Source organism: Sceloporus occidentalis, unplaced genomic scaffold, assembly GCF_023333645.1.
Source record: "Sceloporus occidentalis isolate IW3139 unplaced genomic scaffold, rSceOcc1.0.p SCAF_7, whole genome shotgun sequence".
NCBI classification, from domain to species: domain Eukaryota; kingdom Metazoa; phylum Chordata; class Lepidosauria; order Squamata; family Phrynosomatidae; genus Sceloporus; species Sceloporus occidentalis.
Genome location: NW_028316987.1, coordinates 12,380,258 through 12,405,480, shown reverse-complemented (window position 1 = coordinate 12,405,480; position 25,223 = coordinate 12,380,258). Strand labels below are relative to the sequence as shown.

At 43.2% G+C, this 25,223-nt stretch overlaps 1 protein-coding gene across 2 annotated transcripts in view; it reads right to left on the bottom strand.

Moving 5' to 3' along the window:
• Positions 1-23,152, bottom strand: part of LOC149309197 (SH3 and cysteine-rich domain-containing protein 2-like) — a 52,857-nt gene extending 29,705 nt beyond the window's left edge. For both annotated transcript variants that reach the window (XM_089531931.1, XM_089531932.1), the window contains exon 1: positions 23,044-23,152. In XM_089531931.1, the coding sequence (XP_089388057.1) occupies positions 23,044-23,142 (99 nt within the window). In that variant the 5' untranslated portion in view covers positions 23,143-23,152. The remainder of the gene's footprint in view (positions 1-23,043) is intronic.
• Between the last annotated feature and the right edge of the window lie 2,071 nt (positions 23,153-25,223).

The window sequence follows — 25,223 nt, the reverse complement described above, 5'->3', positions numbered from 1 at the left end:
AAACTCAAGCTATCACAGTAGCTCTTTAAAATAATGCATCCTATCCCCAAGATACATTCAGCACTACGGACAGTTCAGGCTAAAGCTCAGAGCAGATTGAACACCCCTTAACATTGATGCTTGCCACCAGCTGCCACTGGCAGAAAGTTTGGAGGATTATAACCTCTAAATTTCCTCCAAACTCTTTCTACCCATGGCAGCTGGTGGCACAATGTCAGAAGAGAGAATGGACTGCGATGACTGATTAGAAAGCTGTTTTGGTTGCTGCTAACAAGGAGTGCATTGCCTCTGCTAAATAAAACAAATACTACAAGGGAACCTAAGACTCATCCAAAGGAAACTAAATCGCACAGTGTCCCCTGGAGTTTCTCACTGCTTGAAGAGGCATGAGGAGCATAAGAGCACTGAACCAAGAACTGGAGCAATTAACTACAAAATACAATTGCTAAGCACTCCTAATTATGAAAGAAGTTTGCAATCACCATGGTTAACATCATGTCCTTTTGATCCAGGCTACTATTAAGCTCATTTTATATATTGGGAATGGAAAGTGAGACCCAGCCTACATCTACACTGCAGAATTAATGCAGTGCTTTAACTTCCACGACTCAATGAGATCTGTAGTTTTTTAAAACTTTTATTTATTTCAGTTCCACAAAGAACTAAATCATCAACAATAGCAAAATGTTCAAACAGGTTTAGGATATAAGTGATCAGGAAAACACATATAAGGAACACTTAGGGCAGTTCCATTATGGCAGTTATGCCGGTGGTGTTGTATGATTAGGATGAACACAAAAGTTCACTGGGGGAGCCTTTCATGATGGGGTTGGATTCAAGTAGAAATTGTCTCTCCATAAGTCAACAGTTTCTGGTGGTGATAGATAAATGTGAAGTAGTGGTAACATAATAAGAGCTGGCCAGTTCTCATAAAAAGAGTGAGATTTCTTTTGTCCATTACAAGAACTGATAGTGTAGGAAAGTTTTTCAAATAACCATGTATTCCAAAGTCTAGTCTACCATTTTTCCAGAGTTTTCCCATCTTCCAGTGGGCAGCTATTTCATGTCTTGCAGCAACCAGAAGGAAGGTGATAAGCTTTCTGTGTTTCAAAGCACTGTTTTCGTTGGCATACAAATGGAGTAACAAAAGCGCAGGACAAAATGGATGGCTTGTTTGGCGATAAGTGAGATCTGGTTTATGACTGCCATAAATGCACTGCATCAGTTGTTATTTTTACATCAATTACTCAGTGTAGTAATTGGGTTGTGAGGGATGGAAAAAGGAAAATGGGGAGGGTCAGGTAGCTGGGTGAGGATGGTGCGGCGGAAGTAGCTAATCTGGGAAGAGGGGAGAAGAGGCTATGATTCTTGTAACACAGGAAGTGTCCTTCAGTATTTTCCTCCCCACTTCAGAGCAGTGAGGCTGGAGCAGCTGGGAAGGGAAAGCATGAGTCTGGGGGAAGAGGCACAGCAAGGAAACTGGTGGGAAAACTCAGAGAGACAGAGGCAAGAAAGCAAGCATACTAGACAGAGGAAATAAGGCAGCTGCCAAGGTGGCAGACCCCAGCAGTCAAAGGAAGGAGAAAAGTAAGAAAGGGGGAGAGTTTTATAGCAGAAGGAGAGAAAGAGGGGGGAAGAGAGACTAGAGAGCATATGGAAAGGAGAATAGGGTTAGAATGGGTAGAAAGGAGGAAAGGATGTTGTATCGTAGGTGAAGGTGGGGAAAGCATGTGGGGAAGGCAAACATGACTGACCAAAGCAGGGAGATCAGATAAGCTGCCTAGATGGTGGATCTCAGCATTCATAATAAGTAGATAAGTGAGTGAAAGAAGAGTTTCAGCAAGGAGAGGAAAAGAAAAAGAAGTACAGAAATAGTGCTGTTCTGGTCAAATGCAGCTGAGGAGGAGTAATTTGGACTTCAAACCCGAGGCATGGCTTTTCTAGCTTAACATGGCCTTTGAGAGCTGGAGGGTGTCTTTTCATTTCTTCTTTTTCTATACACTTTCCAACCGCAGTCCTCTTGGTCTCCATCCCCGGTGTGTAGTGGTGAAGATAATGCTCTTGCCATTTCCTCAAGTTCCTTGGGCACTAAGATATCATGAGCTTTGCAAACATTGATGAAAAGTAATTTAGTTGTTGCAATAATTGTTTTCTCTTTATGTGTGATAATCAGTTTGAATGAGAACTCCCATTTATACTTCACACCTGCCTGTTGTAAAAGCAGTGTAAAAGGCTGGAAGTCATGACAGTTTCAAATGGGGTGCTGACAGATCTGTGTATTCTACCTCTGAATGTTTAAGATCTAAATTAGGGCAAAGACCATTGATCTAGGTTAGGAAGAAGGGGAGCAGATTTCCCCATTCATGCTGTTCAGCCACCCCCCTCAGGCAAATATTAAAGCATCACCCCAATTCTCCAGGTCCCTCGCCTTACTTTGAACGATCTTGGCAATGTGTTCTAGTTGTTTAATTCTGGAATGCTGCAAGAAAGCCTTGTTTGAAAGCCGTGTTTGCAGTGACTTCAGTGTTTTACCGTGTCGCTAATGTCACTTCAGTGTCAGAGAAGAAAGAGCTGTGAGTTTTGAGGTCACTGGCTCTAAAGCCACAGACTAGTGCTTCTGTAAATCCTGGACAAGGTTTTCATCTAGCTGCTCCAGAAGATCAGCAAATGATGTATCTGTTAGCTGTTGCTGCCCTTGCTTCCCTCCCTTAATGGTTTTGCCAGAACCTGGTGCCTTATCTGCCTCCTCCAGCAGCTGATAGTCCTCTAGCAGTTTTTGCCTCTTTTGCAAGGATGCTGAAGCCCGAAATGGGTTGCTCCATGAGGAGCCTGATGCCTTGCATAATTGCCTCCTAAACATGCACTTAATTCTTCATGTTATCCTCTATAAATTATGAAAGTCACCAGGGCTGTGCTGAGCTGCTCTAAATCACACCTGCCACCTTGGAAAGTTGGCCACCCCACCCGCCCCGTGATTTGTAGTTTTTGAGACACATTCAGCCTTCCATATCCACAGATTCTTTATCCATGGACTCACCTATCCATGGCTTGAAAATATTCCAAAAATATATAAATTTCAAATAACAAATATTGATTTTGCTATTTTATATAAGGTACACCATTTTACTATGCCATTGAACTTAGTGGGACTTGAACATCCATGGATTTTGGTATGCACAGGGGTCCTGGAACCAACCCTCAGTGGCTACCAAGGGCCCACTGTATTGTATTTAGCCTTTTCTGTCAGGGAGCTCCTGTGCCACAACTACAACTCCCAGAATTCCATAGGATGGAGGCATGACAGTCAAAGTGGTGTCTAGCTGCATTTAATTTTGCAGTGTGGCAGCAGGCCAAGGTAGAATATTATATCCCTGGACACACAAGAGGTTCATAGCAGATATGGCATTTGAACCCAGGTTCCAACTCTGATTTTCTCTCCAGAGACTAACAATTGCTACTTTCCCCTCTTTACCTTTCTTATTCTTCCCCCAACCATGGTGAAGTATTGGGAGGAGAAAGAAATAAGACTAATGGCCCAGTATAGAAGAAGGGCAGTTAGCTGATTAATCATTGAAATGATTCAGAAAATCCTAGAATTATATGCATGTCTTTTGGAGGTATTTTAAGGGAAAGGACATTTTACAAAAGGAAAGGCAGCCATGTTGGCCACAAGAAGAAGAAGAAAATGCCATAATCTTTATTAGGGCAAAATCTTTCTTAGGACCTGGCTTAAGGTCAGAAATAGGATATAAGCCTTTTGAGTTTTTCATCATGTAGCTAGATGGTAAAGAAAGCAGTGAAGAGGGAGAGAAGCTTCAACACTTGAGTTTACATGTAGTACAGAGGTAGGAACTGCATGGTCCTCCAGGCACTGTTGAACTGCAAATCTTAGCAGCCCTAGGCAGAATAGCAAAGAGTAAAGACTGCTGAGAGTTGCAGTCAAAATTCTGGAAGGCTGCCTGATTCAGCAGCTCATAGTCTTTGGATAGAGAGTAGAGATGGTAGAGCACATTCAGATAAAGTCCAGATAGGTACTGTGAGGCTTTCTGGTTATATCTAGGACTGTCCCAACCGTTATTAGGGGAGGGGGACAGTAATGTCTCTTTCCCCCCATTTCGGTAAATATAAAATCAATATGTTAACTGCACCTCTTTCTAGCTTAAATGTAGAAAGCAATAGTGTTAATAAGAGGGAGCAAGCTTGTTTTCTGCTGCTCCAGAGACTAGGACCTGGAGCAATGGATGCAAGCTGCAGGAAAAGAGATTCCACCTCAACATTAGGAGGAACTTCCTGACAGTAAGGGCTGTTCAACAGTGGAACAAACTCCCTCGGAGTGTAGTGGAGTCTCCTTCCTTAGAAGTCTTCAAGCGGAGGCTGGATGGCCATCTGTCGGAGATGCTTTGATCTGGATTTCCTGCATGGCAGGGGGTTGGACTGGATGGCCCCTGCGCTCTTCCAACTGTATGATTCTATGATTCTAATATTTCATTTAGGAAAACATGAAGTCTAGATGTTACCTACACCTGTCTCCATCCTTACATAATGAAACCGATAATATTTGATTCCTCCTTTAGGGCAATATATAATCCAGATGTTAGCTGTCTCTGTTTCTACCCCTAGGTGAAACACACAGATTCTCTGATGGATGGAAAGAAGAGGAAAGGAAATTAAAACCTTCCCCCCTCCTATTAACACATCTGGGAAAGAGGAGAACTACCTCCCAGCTATACAGACAGTCCCATTTTGGTCCAGACTAGGATGCCAAGATGGCAGGTATGGCAGAAAACAGAGAATGGCTCTATATCTGTGCTCTTTTTAGCTCAAGACCATTTCCTAAGATTTTGAAAGAGGGGGAGAACTGCATACAGTACATTAAGTAAACAAGTGGCCAGCAGAAGAAGTATGAACACAAGAGAAAACCAGATTCCAGGGAGCTACTTTAGTTGCCAGCTGTCACTGCCACAGCCGAGGTCTGCATTTAACCCTGGAATTATGGCTGAGTCAAACTGTTCTGATGCCTCAGAACAGTTTGACTCATTATTCTTTGCTTTCCTATCTTGGAGAGGAAATGAGGTAAACAGAAGGTGAAAGGGCAGAGCTCGGGACAGTTACTTCTCTGGATAAAAACTCTCAGAATCCACCAGCCAGCATGGCCACTTGGAAATGTTGCTTGGACATGTTGCTTTTAGACTACAAGTCCCAGAATCTCCAGCATGGGCATTCTAGGAGTTGTAGTTCCCAAGAGATCCAGGCTCTGGATCCAGCTTTCCAAACTTGCTCTGGTCTGGAGCCAAGCCTTGCTTGGTCCAATCTCAGCCCTTTATGGCAAAAGTAGGATAAAACAGCATGCAAACATGATGTGGAGGCAAAGAAAGGAAGGGGACAAAGTGAAAGAAGAGAAGCGGAAGGTGTGAGAGCACTCAACAGCATTTTATTTTTATTTATTTTTTGGTGAGGGGCTGTATCAGCGGGAGACCCAGCTGGCTCAGGCATCTGAGCTTAAAAGCTTTCAGCTCCACTTACTGCTGATGAGCAGCCAGGGCCACTGGAGCGAGAGAGACACTGCCACGTTACTCCCTGACTTGGCTCACTAATGGAAGCTGTTTCATGCAGGCAATGGGTGGGTAGGAGACTCAGCAATGGTGTTCGAAGAAAGGTGGCTGAGATGCTCTCTAGGACTGGGCCCTGGTCCTTGACCACGCATGGACTACAAAGCTCCCAGACTGGGGATGTACCACATTCTCTTGCTGAGTTTGGGAAAGCTACTTTTTTGGACCACAACTAACCATGCTCCTGGGAACTGTAGTGAAAAAGTATTTTTTCTAAAGCTCTACAACTATGTATCAAGTGCTATACAGGAAGGATTACATATCTAAATTAGACTGACAAGACAAGGGTTGAAGGAGAGGTGAGGAGGAGCAGTGGAGATGGCTGTTCGGCCACACTGCAGGGGTGTAGGCAAGGCAAAGTTTCCTACCCTTAAATGGATCTGACCATCTACAAATGTTTCAGTAGGTGTTGTTTGTTGTCCAACTAGATAATAAGCAACACCTGCTGAAATGCTCTCACCTTTGAAGGTACAGGATTCCTTTCTAGGTTTTGCTCTGGCAACCCTACTGGAAACATATTTTGGTTGGTGCAAGGACAGAAAGAAGTTACAACTTTTTATTTTCCTATGACCTTGCTCCTCTATTTTGAGCAATAGCCTGCTGGCAGAAATATCACAGGTGAAAGTCTACATGGCATAGGAGTTCTGTTTAATATTTGTGTGTCCAAAAGCATTACAAACAGGAAACACATGGAACAGGGTCAGTAACAAATATCAACATTACCATCAAAACAGCACTGCTAAATTTCAGGTTTTACATAATACACATTGAGGAGGCCTCTTAAGTTTGACATAGTTAGGGGCCTCAGCTTGTCCGAATCCATCCATGTCTCCCTCCAATGTACAGCAGTGGCAGGGCCCACGCTTGTACTTGTTATACTGTATTGTGTTGAGAGAGAGGGATAGATTCAGATGTGTGGAGGCCCTAAACTATGCCAAATTTAAAAGACCTCATAGCATTACCCAAAAAAGGTGTGTGTATTATATAAAGCTTGAGAGTTCTTGTTTACAAATGGTTCCAGGTTAAAACCCCAAATGTTATCCTCCCATGCATTGGCTTTTAAAGGAAGCCCTGGAATGCTTCCTGCTCAGGGAAGGCAGATTGAAATAGGCTATTTTGACAGGAAGAATGATCCAAAATACTCTGGACAGAAGGGAACTAAGACAGGTGTAACACTTTCCTGTAAATTTGCTTGCACAAGAAGAGATACATGTATGCAATACCACTGTGGTATAGGAGGAGTAGGTAGGTGGATTTGGTAGGAGGGCCAGAGTGGTGTAGTGCTTTGAGCACTGGACTATGACTCTGCAGACTAAGATTTAAACTCCTGCTCAGCCATGGAAACCCACTGGGTGACCTTCGGAAAGTCACACTCTCTTAGCCTCAGAGGAAAGCAAAGGAAAACCCACTGTGAACAAATCTTGCCAAGAAAATCCAGTGATAGATTTACCTGAGGATCACCGTAGGATAGAAACAACTTGAAGTCACACAACCACAATTAGACTGAAAGCTCTTATTGAACATGTTGCCTGTTTGTCATGAGGGCTAGAAACTTATCCCGTTCCAGCAAGGATGTTGTAATGCCTAGGAACTGGCAGAAGGTAATGCCCACTACACAGGACCTCAGCACTTGAGAAGCTACTGGTGGGGAACAATATGCCTCAACAAACTACACTTTTTCTCCCAAGTGGGTCTGACACTTTCTCTCTGTCTCTGTCTCTCTGTCTCTCTCTTGCTCTGTCACACACAGTTTCAAAAAGAAGGGTGTCTTATCTTTGCCCCATGGCCCACTTTCTGTATGCTGTTTAAGTGAGTTCTCAAGAGAACCGCGATCAAGGTCCTGCTTGAGGAATCCAAACAGAAGGAACATCCACTTCTTCCTTTTTTAAAACCTCTTGTGACGATCATGAGCGCCAAGATGCTATGAAAAAGGGAAAAAAACCTTAATATTTCTTGACGTGCAGCTCCATCCCCCAGGAGCTATTTTTAACCCAAGTGCTGTGAAAACAGCTTGGCAAATAGAAGTCTCATCCTCGACTCAGCTCCCAGCCCTTTCCAAAAAATCATCTCCTCCCCCGTGTTTGTGAAACCAAATACAATGTTTAACTTCCTGCCTGTTCCTACCTCACCCTCCCTCCCTGGATAGTGTCTCCCACACAGACTTCAAGCACACATTCACAACTTCACCTGTTGCTGCTGTATAAAAAACACACATACAATAAAAATACTTTACAGGGAGAGGCATACTTGAGGATGCCTTTAAGCACTCTTCTTTATCTTCCGGTAATGTATGGGCGTAGCTGTATGCAAAAAACAACTGCAGCTCATGTTTCCACCAGAATTTTGGGGCGGAAATACTTTGGGATCTAAAGTATCCCAGAATCTCTCATCCACCATGGACAATGTACATGAGAATTATCATCCAAAAAAGTCCTTATGATACAGACACAATAGGAATCTCAAACTTGTAGAAGTCATAAACTGGGATGGTGAGCAAAGACAGGCTCATGCCTACTCCAAGCCACGTTGCTGCCTAAGGCTATAAGCATGTTTTATAAAACTAACCAGACAGATATATACAGGTTCCACTCTTCCTTGGAGAAACCAGATCTAGTGCTAGCCATACATGCCTAATCCTGTCTATGCTAGATTACTGTAATATGCTCTGTGTGGAACAGCCACTGAAGACAAGCCTGGATAGTTTTAAATACAGTCGGATGTCCACCTTTGCATCTTTGACTTTTGGAATTTCAATTATTTGCAGATCTGATTAATATGTTCTCTCTAGGAATCTCTAGGTCTCCAGTGGGATTCTATAGTCAATTTATGCTGGAAGGACCTAGAGATTTCTAGCAGGAACACTTCTCTAGGCATGTTTAGGTCTTCCAGCACTATTCTATGGTCAGTTTCCACTGGAAGATGATCAAAGAATTGCACTGGAGGTCCTTGAGATTCCTCAAGAGGTATTCTCTCAGGTTAAAAAAAAAGGGGGGGGTATTTGTGGTTTTTTAACTTTCATGGGAGTCTTTCACCCCTAACCCCAGTGAATGTGGAGGGCCCACTATAATTTGAAACACAAGCAGAAGAGTTATGAATGGAGTCAGTAGATCAGAGTCAGGTTATATTACATTGATTTGATGTGAGCTGTGCTAGTTGCCAGCTTGCTTCTAGGCTCAATTCAAGGTGATGGCTTTCACCTCTAAAGCCCGTATGAGAGGATATCAGAATATCTCAACAAATTTCTCCCTTGAGAGAAGCCTGCTTGATAAATTTGATCCATCTCTGTGACCTTGCTTTTGGATCCCTCTGCCACTGAAAATTTGAAAATTCAGACATATATCTGAAATAGGGTCTTTTCATAGTAGTTCTCAGGACTGGGATGGGGGAAGGAATTCAGAAGTCTAGTTGCTTTTAGATATGTGTGTGTGTGCACATACACACATGCATGTGCATGCCTTCCAATCTCCTGTAGATTTATGGTGACCCCATGAATTTCACAGGATTTGAGCAACAAGAAATATGATAGTGTTCCAGTGGACCTTTTGAGAATATAGTCAGTAAGGTGAATTGGTGCTGAAGCTGCACATTTGGTTTCTTTTAGCTTATTCTGATTGCAATTTTTTGTGTATTGTCTTTTAAACAGTTATTAAAAAATCTTATTGTAAACTACCTTGAATATTTTGTTAGAGGAGTAGATTTGACATTTTATAGTTATGACTATAATTACTGGACAAACGTGAGAACACCCATTTTTTCTTTTATATTGTCCTGCTCCTACTTAACTTGTGTTTATCAGTGGCCTGTATATTCTCCCTTGGGGCAAATAGCAGCTTGGAAGAGGTACAAATTAAATCAAGAAGATGGTGCTAATCTACTGGGCACCCTCCAAATGTATTTGAGTAAAATGCCCAGTTCCTTTCAGCTAGTATTCATCCTAGCTGGGAATGAAGAGAATATGGTGCCAAGGTAATGCTGGAGCAGGGGACAAAGCCAAATCTCCTGCTTTCCACAGTACTGTTAGTCTGACATCCCCAAATGCTTGTTAAAAAAAAAGGAGATCCACTGACAGATTTCCAGCATCCCCATCAAAAGAGGCAGGGAACCTTCAGCACTCTGGTTTAGATTCCTTTCACAGTACACAATTATAGTGCTATGATTCCATTTTAATTGTCATGGTCCTATGAAATCCTGATTGTAATTCCTGGAGACACCGGAAATCTTGGCTGAGAATCCTAAATGCCCCTTGCTAAACTGAAAATCCCAGGATTCTGTAAGATGTTGTCATGGCTCTTAACATGGAAAGCATTATAACCGTGTAGTGTGAAAGGGCCTCTGGAGTTTAGCTCCCCAAAGCCCTAGCCGAAGGTTAATGTGGTGTGGTGGTTTGAGCTTTGGACTATGACTCTGGAAACCAAGGTTCAAATTCCTGCTCAGCCATGGAGACCCATTGTATGACCTTGGGGGCATGTCACACTCTTTCGCCTTCAGAGGAAGGCAAAAGCAAACCTGCTCTGAACAAATTTTGCCAGGAAAGCCCTGTGATAAGTTGGCCTTAGGGTCCCCATAAGTTGGAAATGACTTGAAGGTACAGAACAACAACAAAACACCAGCCAGAATGACCAATGATAAAAAATGATGGGACCTTTAATCCAAAGTATCCGATGAATACAAGCTTCCCTATACTTCCTAAAAGACAGCACCCTTTCATGGGGTGGGTGAGGTGGAAATGCTAAGGCTGGCCCACTGGCCCTAGACTTAAAAAAGAAAGCCTATCCCAATTTGCACAGTCTCATTTTGAATTCTGTTTCTTGCTCACTCTACAGCAGGGAAGGGCAACATTGTGGCAAAATATAAAAAAAATGCAAATACGAAAACAAAAATGGAAGTCCTGTTGGTTTTTTAAAACCAGCATTTCTAAATATTTAATAGTGCATTGGGTGGGGGAGGCCCTGCAAGCTATGTAAATGGTGAATTGCCATTCCTTGAGGCTACCTTTTCTGTGGCCATAGAAATAGCAGTCCAAAGAATTTGGTAAGGTGGGTGGGCCATAAAAGCAAACTTGAGGAGCAGAGGCAGCACTCTGCTTACTTCTGCACTACAGAATGATGGAATGTCAGATATGAATACATGTTTATATATTGTGCCATCTCTTTCTTTCCTCCAACTCCTCTGTTCTTTCCTCTTTTTGAAGTATGGAAAACTCTTGAACTGCATTCAGTTGAGCCATTCAGTTATACAGAAGAAAGTAAGATTTGGGGAGAACATTACAGTAGACATATAGTCAGCTTCCTTCTCATGTAACCTCAGCCATGCTAGTCATAATGTCAATGGCAGAATATTGGGATTTGGAGGACGGACAGAAAAACAGACTTAGCAAAACTTATCACTTATCAAAAGGGTACTACTAATGGCTTGCCTAATGTCACACAGGGGGCTTTCATGGCTGACTGGGAAAGATTCAAACCCAAGTCTCCTGGTGTCCAAGTCCAATACTCAAATTACAACAGTACGTTGGCTCTCTGTGTGCATAAATGCATACAAATACTTATCTTACTTTACTGATCCTAACAAGAACCATTGGAAATAGGACAGTACTTGTTATTTGCAAATTGCAAGAGTGTATATCAAAGCCAGTAGGTTTCTTAAGAACAGCCTGGAAGTACTTAGTTGAGCTGGCATGTTGTTAAAGGGCTCGTCTACTCACATCTTATGCTCTAAACCAAAGGAACTGGCAAGACAGGACAAGGGATAAACTTCAAGGGTAGATCATTTTTCTTGTGAGGCAAAAATGTGTAAAGAGCTCCATATGGCTCGCTACCATAATACTTCTTATTCTTTAAAAAGCAAACATTTACCTCCCTGTTGTTCAAAAGTAACAAAAATGTTACTTTTAGTAAACAAGCAATAAGGTATAGACTTGTGGTACAAAAGGGGGCCACCCCCCCATAGATTAAAAGTAATGCAAACAGTTATAATTATACCACAAAAGGAGTGAAGTTATTTTTCATCAAGTTACAAGTGTAAAGTAACTTAGGGCCCAAACAGACAGGCCAAAATAAGGCTGCTTGGGGTTACTTTGGAAGTATGCTGTTTAAATGACTCACGCATCTTAAGAAGCTGGAAGCTATGCCAAAGCGTGGCTTTGGCGCGGCTTCCAGCCTCTTAGGACGCATGTATCATTTAAACAGCATACCTCCAAAGTGACCTGAAGCAGCTTTATTTTGGCCTGTCTGTTCGGGCCCTTAGTTATGCTTAGTGACTGACAAAAGGAATTAATGACAAGCAATTTTAAATGTGATACTACTATGATTTCCCCTTATTTTATGGGAAAAGATTAGCAAATCATCCCTCTCATGACATGCCATGTCAAACTCTACCATTGATTTAAACCTTGTTGGGACAGCCCCACAAATGATTAAATGTGGTTGGAGATCCCTTTGAGTGATTCCTGCTAGTAAGGTCCGAATGGCCTGGGACTTCAGATATTCAGAAGGAGCGTCTTTCTTTATACATGCCCTATCTTTAAGACTGAGGTTGAGGGCTCAGTCCAACCACTGAGAGCTGAACCCCATATACATGTATACACAGCCAATGATGCCTGGTGGCTTGCACATCAGTGGCACTGTAAATCTGATCTGGGTTTTACTCCAAACATTAAGGGAGCTATGCTAAATGCTGAACCTATTGTGGGGATATGTTTCAACCACATGGAGATCTTCTTTAAAGTTCAGACTAAAGTCAGAGCAGATTCACCATCCCATTAAAAGGGAAACCACCAGCTGTCTCTGAAAGTAATCAAAGGCTTTCTTGGCTGTAGTGTCCTGGTTGCAGAATGCCTTCTGAAAGCCTGACCAGCACCATCATGTCCTTATTTCAGTGCTAGGTTAAAACCTGGTGATTCACCTAAGCTTTAAATTGTTCTTCCAGTTTGGACTGTTTCTAAAGTGACTTCATTGATTGTACCCACCTAGCGACCTGCTGATACAGGGTCAGTTTAAAATAGTTTAATGTATATGTATTTTTAAAGCCCCGAGCTATCGATTCTGAATTATGCAAAATAGTAACATCTTAATGTCCTCCATTTCCTTCATTTGCAAACTAGGCAAAGTTTTTAGTGAGTGTTATTTTTTACTTAATTAAGGTTGTGCAGAATTGCAGCCTCTTTGCTCATTTGTTCCCTTAGCTTGCAGAATGAGCAAACCTAATATAAGCAAATTGGCAGCATCATCGCTTTCTCTCACCAGCAAACTCCAGTGGTTGAATGCCAACAGGATTGGAGCAAAAACAGGGTGAATTAGAAACAAGAGGAGGAGAGGGAGCCAAGCATACCAAGGGAAAAGTCTGGGCTATGTACAAGTACACTTAAAGACACATATACACAGAGGGACTAAAGAGCCAGTTGTTTCAGCCAAAGGAAAACTAAACAGACTCATGATCCACCAGATCTGAGTATCAGGTGAAAAGTCAAAAAGGAATCCAGTAGCACCTCTGAGAGAATCTGAGAAAAACAAATTTCTAAGACAAACTTTGATGGATATCTGAGGCAAAAAGCATCAGATGCAAAGTTGTATTGGATGAAGTGGATTGAGTCCATTAAAGCTTATGGTAGAAATTTCTTTTTAGCAGTTAGTCTCAAAGAAAGAGAAGGACTTTTCCAACTGGTAGTATTCTAAAGGTATCCCATGAAGACTAACAAACTATCCCTCTGAGTACTACTAACTGGAAAGAAAAAAGAAAAAATGTGGTGGACATTTCTTAAACTCTTTATAGTTTGTGCTCAGTTGGAGTGGAGTATTCCTGCTTAGAGAATGGATGCACAGCTGTCTGGGTCATCACAGTTACCAGTTGAAGAATTTGGTGTTCTTGAGCACAGTGCATCAACTATGTGTCTTAACTAACATTTAACCCAGTGGTGACTGGTGGCTTCCATGTCAGTGGGGCAATCGATTACCTCTAGATTTTTGTCCAAACTTTAAAACAGATACCCAAAGTGCTGAAATTGATTTGGGGACCAAGTGGGTCCTTGGTATCTGCATAAGTTCGGTACCAGGACCCCCTGTGGACACCAAAATCCATGGGTGTTCATGTCCCATTATAAACAATAGATAGTAAAACGGTGTCCCTTATATATAATGGCAAAATCAAAGGTTGCTTTTTGGAATGTATATATTTTTAAAAAATATTTTCATGCTGTGGGTGGTTGAATCTGTGGATACAGAGGGCCAACTGTAGGTTCAACACCTTGGAAAGCTCCTTTAAAGTTCAAGCTAAAATCTAGAGTGGATTCACCACTTACTGACATAGGAATCATGAACCCAGACAGCTCCAAAAAAGCATGGAGTCTCAACACTCTCACTAATTAACATCTCTTATCCCCAAATATGCCATCCCATGTCTCTCTCTACAGCCTGCTGGCCTCCATCTCCATCTTTTGGTAAAGAACTCCAGCTTTCTATTTAAATTGAATTGATTTGTAATTTTCTCAACCTCCTCACTGCCTTTTTACCAAAACTTTTAAAATTTCCAACTTCTTTTCCAGGTCCTTCCAATTTACCACTGGCATCTACAAGGTCCCATGTCAGCAGAGTTGGGAAAGTGCTCTAGGTTTTAAAGGACCGATCTGAGGTGCTGAACTTATTTTGAGGATAAATTTCCAGTTATCTCCTTTAATATCCAGACTGAAACTTACAATGGACTCACTGCACTACCCACCTGGTGCTACAAGCCACTACTGTTATTGTTGTGGGCCTTTCAGTTGTTTCCAGCTTATAGTGACCTTAAGGAGAAAGTATCACAGGGTTTTCTTGGCAAGATTTGTTTAGAAGAGGTTTCCCTTTCCCTTCCACTGAGGCTGAGAGGGTGTGGCTTGCCCACAGTCACTCAATGTGTTTTTATGGCTGAGCAGGGATTTGAATCCTGATCTCCCAGAGTCGTAGTCCAATGCTCAAACCACTACACTATGTTGGCTCTCAAATCCATTGCTACAATTCACAAAAGAAAATAAATGCAAAGATGGAGAGAAAGATATTGAGCAATAGGGAAAAAGAAATCATGCGGAATGAAGGGAGCATACAGGCAAGATCATCTAAACCAGGAGATGGGACTGTCACACAGCTCAGGATCCAAAGCTAACATCCAAAAAAGAAACTTCCTGTCTGGGATCAGCATTCCTAACCATTTCCAATACTCTCTTGAAGATCCACAAACAGTTCTTAACTCCTCCAAGACTGTCCAAAGGTGCAAATGTTCCAACCTGAATATTTCAGTTCCAATCTGAATATTCTCTCTTGCTCTTAAGAGATCTACAATTTCCTGGGTAGGATCTAACTCTTTTAGGCCCTGAACTCTAACTTAAATCAGAGAAAGAGCTAGAACTATAATGAATGCAAACATTTTGCATTTGTAGTACAGCACAGGCATTGTATGCTGAAGGCCCTAAATTCAGTCATTGGTACCTTCAGATTAAAGGAAAGAAGGCCAGGAAAATTTCTTAACTCTGACCTTGGAGAGGTCCTAGCCAAAATGACTGGATAGTTTTATTCTGTATAAAACATCTTCAAATGTTCATAACGGAGAATCGTTGAGCATGAGCGAAGTGTAGATTTTACACCACTAAGAAACCAAATGAGGACTTATGATGTTACTTTTCAAAGTACAGAGCGAGGACAGGGAACAAGTGGCCCTCTTGATATTGTGAGGCAAACTCCCACCATCCCACACCATTGGCTATGCTGGCCAGGGCTGATGGGAATTGTAGTCTGGCAACATTTTCAAAGCTTATCCACTCCCCATCCAGCCTATACTGGAAGCAATTACACTATAAGCTAGAAATTGCTCTCTTTCTCTCTTCCAGAAACCAACCAACTACAGCAATTGCTTGAGAAATGTGAAAAGCTTTCATTTATAAATTTGCTTCCAACCTTGAGAGGGGGTGAAAAAGAGCAAGAATCAGCAGAAACCTCTTGTGCCTGTTCCATTTGATCCATTGTATTGCTCAAGGGGCTGCGGCAAAGGCCAAGGAAAAGATTTTCCCTTACGCATCACAAACATGCAAGACCTTGATGTATGAGCCCTTTTCCTGAAAAGACACCTTGGTTTTAAATCAGATCAAGGAAGGCTATGAGAGATTCATTTGTCCCCTCCCTACATAAAATAAACAATATACCAGAATTTGAAAAAGTTACTTTTTGGACTACAACAACCAGAATCCCCCCAAAGGCAAGATGAAGAATGCATACATGTGTAGGCCGATGTAGCTTCCTCCAGAGTTGAAATAACCCATGCAAATCACCCCAAGATCAGGAGTTTGGGGTGATGGTTAATCATGGCCTCCCTTCTTAGTTCACTTGACCAGTTTGCTAGGACATCCTTCCCTTCCCTTTGAAAACGGCTGTTCCCTTAGAAGGAGCTGCAACCTGAATCCAGGGCAGGCTGCCTGCTGAGCACTCAGCTTAGTGAAACGAAAGGTCTTAAAAAGGGAAAGAAATGACTGAGACCGAGTAAGACAGGAGGGAAAGAGGGGAGGGCATCTGGAGTCAGTTATTGTCCATGGTGATTATTAGCCTGGCATGGCAAAATACTGCATATTTGGCAGGGGTGGGCAGACTTGAAGCATGCAGGATAGACTCTGCGTATTTGCTTTTTATTAGAAACTTGAGATACACCAACCAGAGACTGGTACAAATGACATATGTTTAGGATTTTTAAATTCCAAGCCCAGAAGTTTGTTTTGAGTACTATGAACAGAGATAGCAGTCTCTCACCACCAACAGCAATCCACTTCTGGCTAGTCCTACTAAGCTTTCACCACTGCATAATTCAGTGTGGGGAAAGTCACAGTTATTACTGTTGCAGAACAAATGGAGTCAGAAATTTTGCTGATCTATTGCTAGCAATCACCCAAGGATCTACTGCTGGGATCTGGCCTCCTCTGGTGTAACCTGTTTAGTTTTCTGGTTTCACATTTTCCAGCTGTCCCTTATGAGCAATGATAGTCCCTATTTTCAGAACTTGTAAACATTCTTTGTGGATTAGCTTCCAGAATCCCCAGCAAACATGTAAAATTTGCAACTTTTACTTTTCCTATGGATAGAACAGACATGGACCATCTCTCATCTCATCCTTGTTTTGCCTGGGCTTAGGGAAGAAGACAAGAGATGCCTTTTGAAAATAGGACCTGTGTACACACTTGTGCTGAGAGCCAGTGTGTTGTAGTGGTTTGCATGTTAGACTGTGACTCTGAAAAACAGGGTTTGAATTTTGGCCATGTAAACTCACTGGGTGACCTTGGGGAAGTCACACTCTCTCAGCCTCAGAGGATGGCAAACCCACTCTGAAGAAACTTGCCAAGAAATCCCCTTGATGAGGTTGTCATAAGACGGGAATGTCTTGAAGACACACAACAAGAAAAACACACTTGCGCATTACAGGTTTTCCAGTCACCAGTCTCTAGAAGTGAAATCTCTGAAACAATCTGGAGAACAGTCTGGGGGACAACCCACACTGGCTCTTCCATGTGTATGTAAATACATTCCCATGGAAATCAAATACCAGGATGCTACTTTCTAGTCCTTTCCATCCCCTCCCCTCAACTACCTCCCCAAATATTACATAGTGCCCATTCCCATTTTCTCCATCCAAAATTTAATGGATTTTGAATTGCTTTTAAAAATAAATGCTATACATATTTTATTGATGTTTTTGTATGTTTGTATGATCGGTTATGGTATTAATACTTTATAAGGTAGCTCGAGTTCCATTACTGAGGAAAAGATGGGATGTAAATTATTAAAATAAATAAAAATAAATAAATCCTAGGTCAGGCTGAGAAAGTCATAGGTTCACCATCACTCAGGGAGCTTCAGGGCTCAGTTTGGAGTGTAATCTAACTACTCTTGACTTGACAGCTTTTGTCTAATTAGTATAACCTACAATTGCCAGATTCCAGTGCCTGGCCCTGAATCCCCAGTTATCATGAGCCATCTCCTGGCAGGAGGCAAGAGTGCAAAAACTTTAGGTTTGATAGGCTCAGCTCTGGGCAAGAGGAAAGAGCTATAGGCAAATCTCCAGCTTACCTAGTAGACCAACAGCTTGCTACAGTTTGCAAGGCTTGATTGATTTGTTGCTGCTACTTGCAAATATGCTCCAGGGGGTCTATGTATTTAATTAGTTAGCTTCCACTTTTTTCCCAGTTGTTGTGGCACCAGGACCCAGCCTCTGCAATGCCTTGTACCCACCTTCAGGCAAGAACCTTGTGTGCGTATGAAAGCGAGCAAGTGAGAATTCACCTTCAATTCACCTGTTGACTTATGGCACCCCCATGAATTTATTTATGGTATTTATATGATGAAGAAATGTTGAAAGGGTTTTCTTAGGCAATACTCAGAGATGGTTTTGCCAGCCAAATGGCTACAGAAAGAATGAGTTGGCTAGATCTATGTGCGTAACTGTTAATGGTACAATTTACTCATTTGCCCTGCTTCAGAAGCCAGAACAGAAGACATCACTGCAGACTGAATGAACATGTCATGAGGCAGGCAGAGAACAGCCTTCTGAAATATGTCAATTTATATTATAGGAAGACTCAAGGTGGCAGCAGTTGTTTGTTAGCGTAAGAACAGGGACACTGTAAGTACAGTCGGCCCTTCTTATACACGGATTTTTTATACACGGATTCAAGCATACACGGTTCAAAAATGTTCCAAAAAAGTATAAATTTACCTTGATTTTCCATTTTTTATAAGGGACACCATTTTGCTTTGTCATTATGTTTAATGGGACTTGAGCATACACGGATTTTGTTATACACGGGAGATCTTGGAACCAAACCCCAGCGTATAACAAGGGTCCACTGTACACAAAAATAACCCTGGAAGCTGCTCATCAATTGGTAAGATTAAACAGAAGTGGCTGCTGGAGATACGATGCTTCCCAAGAGCATGGGGGCTATGAATGGAGGGGTTACATGTCTGAGCTTTCTCCTTACTTTTCTCCCACCTCCCCACCCCAGTTTCATATACACACAGAGATAAAAAGCAACATGTTGGGAAGAAGGCTAGCCTTCAGCAGCTATTTTCCTGATGGAGTGAAATAGAAGAAATCGGAGGAAGTTTGCAGCAGGGGTGGAAACTATGCAGCCCTTCAGATGTTGTTAGACTGCAGCTCCCATCCGCCCAAGCCAGCATAGCCAAAGTTAAACAATGTACAAGGCTGCATCTGGAGAGCTGCATGACTCCAGAAAGTGGAATCAAGTGGTAAAACTTTCCCTGGACTGTACCACTTCTGGCTGCAAGTGGCTGCGTCACATGTTTGAATGCTTCTTCCTCTTGGTTCTCTCTCACACACATTAAAATCACATTTTCTTTAGAGAGAAGTAACACATTGCAGGGGAAGGCTATGCTGAGCTGTTCTTCTGAACACACTCAGTTCCTAGGTAGAAGGACCATTTCTCTGCTGAGTGAAGATTCAGTCACCCATCTCCCTCCTTCATGGGCATCCTGGAGTCCATGCAGAACTAATCCTACCAAGGGGAAGAGTGAGGTAGCTGCCTCAGGCAACTGAATTTAAGTGACATGAATGGGCTGCAAATGGTTACTTATTTTATTTGCTTTTTCCCTGGTAAAGGAGAAGTGCTTCTGCAATTTTCTGTCTCAAGCTTGAGTACTGTGTGACTTGACTGCTCCACCTCAAGTAGCCAAAAGACATGGGGTAGCCTTTCTGGAGTGGTGTAGTCAAAAACAAGCATCACTACTTGAAGGTACAGTGAGACCTTATAATCTCCAGGATTGGTTCCAGGATTTCCCATGGATAAAAAAATCCATGGATGCTCCAGTCCCATTAAATATAATGGCAGAGCAAAATGGTGCCCTTTATATAAAATGGAAAATCAAGGTTTGCTATTTGGAATTTATACTTTTTTCTTTGAATATTTTGATGCCATGGATGTTTGAATCCATGGATTAAAAAAATCTGCAAATAAGGAGGACCAGCTGTATTAAAGCATGTCTGGATTTCTGCCTTCCCAAGCCTGGGGCCTTACAGATGTTTTGGGAGTATATCATCCCCACTTCCACACTTGTTGGAGTTGAGCACTGTACTTCAGCACATCTTAAAGCTTGCTGGCCTCCTGCACATGTGAAACAGCAGTGGGAGCAGGAGGGAGCAAGATCCAAAAGCTTACAAATTGATGACAACATGGTGGAACAACCTGAGGGAACAATAGCTGGCCCAAAACACAGGCTTTAGAGCCATCTCAGCATATTTCACCCACACAAGGGACCTGTAGAACACTGTGTCTTACTCTCCCCCATTCCTGACACATAACGTTCCACTGGGTGAATTGTAGACTAAAATATCAACATGTTCTGCTATGTTTGCATGAGACAAGTGTGCGTGTATGCGCGTGCGCACACCCCACACACAGAGTGATGGTTGCAACAAGTATTTGACCAGGGTAGAATCAGCAGCATGACAGTCATAATGGTCCAAACCCTTTGATTTTTAAACCCACTCTGGATATTAGATCCACCAACTGCCAACGTCACAGCATTGACATCAGCAGGGATACTGACATCAAAGCCTGTCAATCCACACCTTGAGTCATGTGCATCTTGGTTTTAATTTGGAGAGGGAGACAGAACTCCCAGTTATTAGCATTTTAGACTCCTTCCAGTTTGTTGCATCATAACCTAATTTTGACAAAAACGCCATTGAGTTCCAGACCACATTTGCAGACTCACATCATTAGAGCCCACACTTTTTATAGTCCTTTGAAGCTGTCATCTCAGTTGAAACAAGTCAACATCTAAGAGGTCTGATTCTCTCCCCAGCTTGATTTTTAAAGGGTTTTGGGGGCCCTCATTTGAGTCATGACTTTCCCCTAAATCTGTTCTCTCTGCCTGCATCCAGATGAGCAACAAAAAAGAAAGGAAAATGTGTCTTTGAACATAGGAAGAAAGCTTTTTCATTTCAACCACAATGGCAAGGGAGCAGAATAACCTTCCGCAAACAAGGTGTGTCAGATTACAATTCTCATAACCCCCAGGCAGCAGAGGTCGGTTGGGGATGGTGGGATTTGTAGTCCAACATGCAGTGAAGATGCGAGGTTTGGGAAAGAGTAAAAAGGCAGGTTGATGGAAGTGAGCAAACAATGCCTAAGCAACTCAGACCCCTTCCCTAACCTGTCTCATTTCTTTTTAGCAGGTGACAACTAGGATGTGTATTATTGCTTCTGACTGCAAGTCTTTTCATCTTCACAAAAACTTAAACATAAGAACTATGAAGACAGGGATACAATCTTTCTGAGTGGAAGACAGGTCTACCAGCTGGCATACCTAATGGAGCCTCCATGTGCAGGAGCCCCACTACTTTGAGTACCAGAAGCTTGGTCTCAGGTGATATATAAAGACCACTGCTGTCAGTCAAATGCCCAGCTTGTAGGCTTCTTAGAGGCATCCCATAGGCTGCTGTTTGAACCGAATGCAGGTTTGGTGGGCGATGCCTCTCTCTTTCCTTCTTTTGAAACCTTTACATTGAATGAAGCCATTCTCTTCCTCATCCTTCCCCTCCTCTTCCTTGCAAAAGTATGATCCTCCCAAGGCACTCTTTGCCTCCAGATTTTTTCAGCTGCTAAAGAACACAACTATTATAGCAGCAAAGTCTGCAATTAAAGAGTGCGCTAATAAATCACACTGCTGCAGTGAGACATATATACACAGAGAGAGACCCGCCAGGCTAAATTGCTGGTTTCCAAGTCCTCCTCCTCCCCACCTCACCATAATTAAGATGTTATTAAATTCTTGCGCTAGTAACCCTTTGGTATCAGCTCCCCCTCCAGTTCTCTTTCCTTCACACCAACACATATACACACATATATACACAAATGGCAATGGGCCTTTATCTCCATTCCCTCTTCCTTTTCCCCTCCTTTTCTCTCATCACCCCCCTTAATACAAGAACTCAGCAGTGTGGCAGCTATACTATCCGCCAGTCGCATGGCCATGCATGCACTGCAGCATGGTTACAACCTCACATTTGCTTTTTAAATTGGCTGAGGTCAATTGGCGACGAAAGGTGGCAAGCTGACTAGGAAATTCTGCAATTTCCTAGTCGACTTGCCACCCTTCATCTCCAGTTGGCCTCAGCCATTTAAGAATGGGATACTCAACCCATTTGAAAAGCTGGTTTATATTTAAAGGGGGAACGGAGAAAGCAGAACAGTTTTTTCATTTTTAGAAGGTCAAATCAAATAGCAGGGAGGGTATTTCACACCCCTCCTGTAATTTGACCCTTGATGTACAAGATTGTAAACAAATGCAACTCAAAAGGATTCTGTTACTTTAATGGCAGGAGAAACACGCACAGCACACACCTTCAGGATATTCAGATCAGGAAAATGAGGAGTACTGAAACAAATGACAGTACTTGCCCATAGAGAATCATTGGAGAATACTTGCCCATAGAGTATATAGAGGTGGGTTACTAAAACATTCAACACCAAAAAAGGAATCCATAAATGATTTTCTATGGTCAAGTATTCTCCTATTATTCTCCATGGGCAAGTATTTTCCAATGATCCTCTGTGGGCAAATGTTCTCCAATGATCCTCTATGGCAGCAGTTCTCAATCTGTGGGTCGCAACCCCTTTGGGGTAGGAAGGTCGAGTACCACTGCTGTATGGGCAAGTATTTTCCTATTATTCGCTACAGGCAAGTATTCTCTTATTATTTTCTATGGACAGGTATTCTTCAATAATCCTCTATGGCCAAGTATTCTCCAATGATTCTCTATCGGAAAGTATTCCCCAATGATTCTCTATGGACAAGTAATCCCCAATAGTCCTCTATGGGCAAGTATTCCCCAATGATTCTCTATCGGAAAGTATTCCCCAATGATTCTCTATGGACAAGTATTCCCCAATAGTCCTCTATGGCCAAGTATTCTCCAATGATTCTCTATCGGAAAGTATTCCCCAATGATTCTCTATGGACAAGTATTCCCCAATAGTCCTCTATGGGCAAGTAATCCCCAATGATCCTCTATGGGCAAGGATTCTCCAGTGATCCTCTATGGGCAAGTATCCTCTTATTATTCTCTATGGGCAAATATTCTCCAGTCATCCTCTATGGGGAAATATCCTGGAATGATTCTCAATGGGCAAGTATCCCCCAATGATCCTATATGGGCAAGTATAGCTTTCCTATGGGCATTTCTTTTATCTCCATGGGTCTCAGTGCAATCCAAGATCCCACCCCACCCCATTGTGCTCCCTATGGGAAAACAACAACAACCCCCCCCCCCCAAAAAAAAACCCGGCTTGGTACCAGTCTAAGTGTCTTGGCTCAAGGCTATGGAATTCTGGGAGTTGGAGTTTGTTGTGGGCCCAGTGTGGATGCAGCAGAGACCTAGAAAGAAAGATAGCCAAAGGCTTGATTACCTTGGTCTCCTGGAGGCTGGGGCCACCGGTGCTGGGGGTCTGCTGGGGGTCCGGGTTGTGCTGCTGGGGGTCGTTCTCCTTTTCGGTGATTTCAGTCATGGCGAGGAGGAGGAAGAGGAGGAAGAGGAGGCAGGCACCCTCTTGGCCCCTTTAATGCCCAGCCGCAGCCCTCCTGCCTTGCTCTCCTGGCTGGAAGCTCCAAGGCTCCCTCGCAGCCCCTTAAATCCTTTCCCGCCTTTGCCCCCCTCCCTCCTCCCTCCTGCCTTTCCGCTCCTTCTTTCAGGGGCTCCCTCCCCCTTGCCTTGCCTTGTCAGGAGCCACCCAAAATGACCTACTTTAGGGGGAACCAACCCTGCTCCCCCCACACACTCCAGCCCCCATCCCCCCCACTAGCTCCACGGCTTCTGTTTATTGCAGGGATGGGTAGCCCGCCTTCCTTCCTCCCCGAATGGGAGCCTCTCTGGGGGACAAGAAGATGGTCTAGTTTGCCGGGCTTTTCTTTTTCTTTTCCTTCTCCTCCTTCCCCTTCCCGTCTTTCTTCCCCTTTCTGATGATAGCCTTTTGGCTGAAGAGCGGGGTATAAATAAATAAATAAATAAATAAATATTATTTTTACTATTATTCTCTTCCTTCCCTTTCCTCCTTTCTTTTTCCTCCCCTCCTTCCCCTTCCCCCTTTCTTCTCCTTCTTTTCTTCCTCCTCCTTCTTCTTCCCCTTCCTCCTCCTCCGTCTTTCCTTCCTCTTACCTTTCTTCTCCTTCTTTCCTTTCCCTCCCTCTTCTTTCCCTTCTTCTTCTTCCCCTTCTCCTCTTCCCTCTTTCCTTCCTCTTTCCTTTCTTCTCCTTCTTCTCCTTCCCCTCCCTCTTCTTCCCCTTCTTCTTCTTCCCCTTCTCCTCCTCCCTCCCTTCCTTCTCCTCTTCCTCCTTCTTCCCCTCCTTCCCTTACTTCCTTTCCCCCTTCTTTTTCTTCTCCTCCTCCTTCCCCTTCTTCTTCTCTCCCTGCTTTTTCTCTTCCTTCTCCTCTTCCTCCTCCTTCCCCTTCCCCTCTTCTTCTTCTCCTCTTCCTCCTTCCCCTTCTTTTTACTCAAATCCTATCATGAACAGGGGGGGCAACTGGGAGCTCTTTTCTCCCCACAACGTCCAAACTGACCAAAGCTTCTGAGAGAAGAGCTTGCGCCTCCTCCAGGTTTTGGATTTTGGGAGCCCCTTAGCTCCTCCCCCTTCCACAGACCCCGCCCCTATTCTTGATTGTTGGCACGTGCCTCTTCATCTGCTGTCTTTTACGAGGGGTTCATTAACCTGGCCTCTTCCCGGGTTTGGAGGTGCTAAACGCGAAGGTGGACAGAGGAACGCTCTCTCATTGGCTCCTTGGGGGAGAGGGGCGTGGACGTCTCCACCAATGGGAAGGCCAGGGCTGGAAGGGGAGGTAGGAGAGTATTTGGGGGAGACCAGACAAAGGAGGGGAGGGGCAGTCAAGCTTGGCTGCTTTGCCTTCCATGCAGCAAAGTCCAATAAAGCTGTATCCACAGGGCAGAATGGCACTGCTTTAACTGCCAGGGCTGCATGCTATGGAATTCTGGGAACTGTAGTTTGTTGTGGCACCAGGATGGGTCCTAGAACAGATCAAGCCAGGATATTTAAGTTGAGGCTGTCGTACTTTGGCCACATCATGAGAAGGCAGGACTCACTGGAAAAGACAATGATACTAGGGAAAAGTGGAGGGAAGTAGAGGAAGATCACACACTCGATGGATGGACTCTATCAATAAGGTCACAGTTATGAATTTGCAGGACCTGAGAAGAGCAGCAGAAGACAGAGGTCTTGGAGGTGTCTCATCCACAGGGTCACCATGAGTTGGGATCAGTTTGAAGGCGTTTAACAACCACCACTACAACCAGAATTCAAAGACATAGCCATGTAGTCTGGAAGATCACTATGCAAAGGGATCTTGCGGCACCTTTGAGACTAAATGAAAGATAGAAGTTGATGGCATGAGCTTTTGTAGAGGCTCAAGTCCATGAAAGCTCAATGCTACCAACTTTTATCTTTCAGTTAGTCTCAAAGATGCTGCAAGATCTCTTTGCATAGTCATTTTCCAGCTGTGCCTTTGAATTCTGGTTGTTGAGCCAGACTTGAGCCTCTATGAAAGTGCATGCTAGCAACTTCTGTCTTTCAGTTAGTC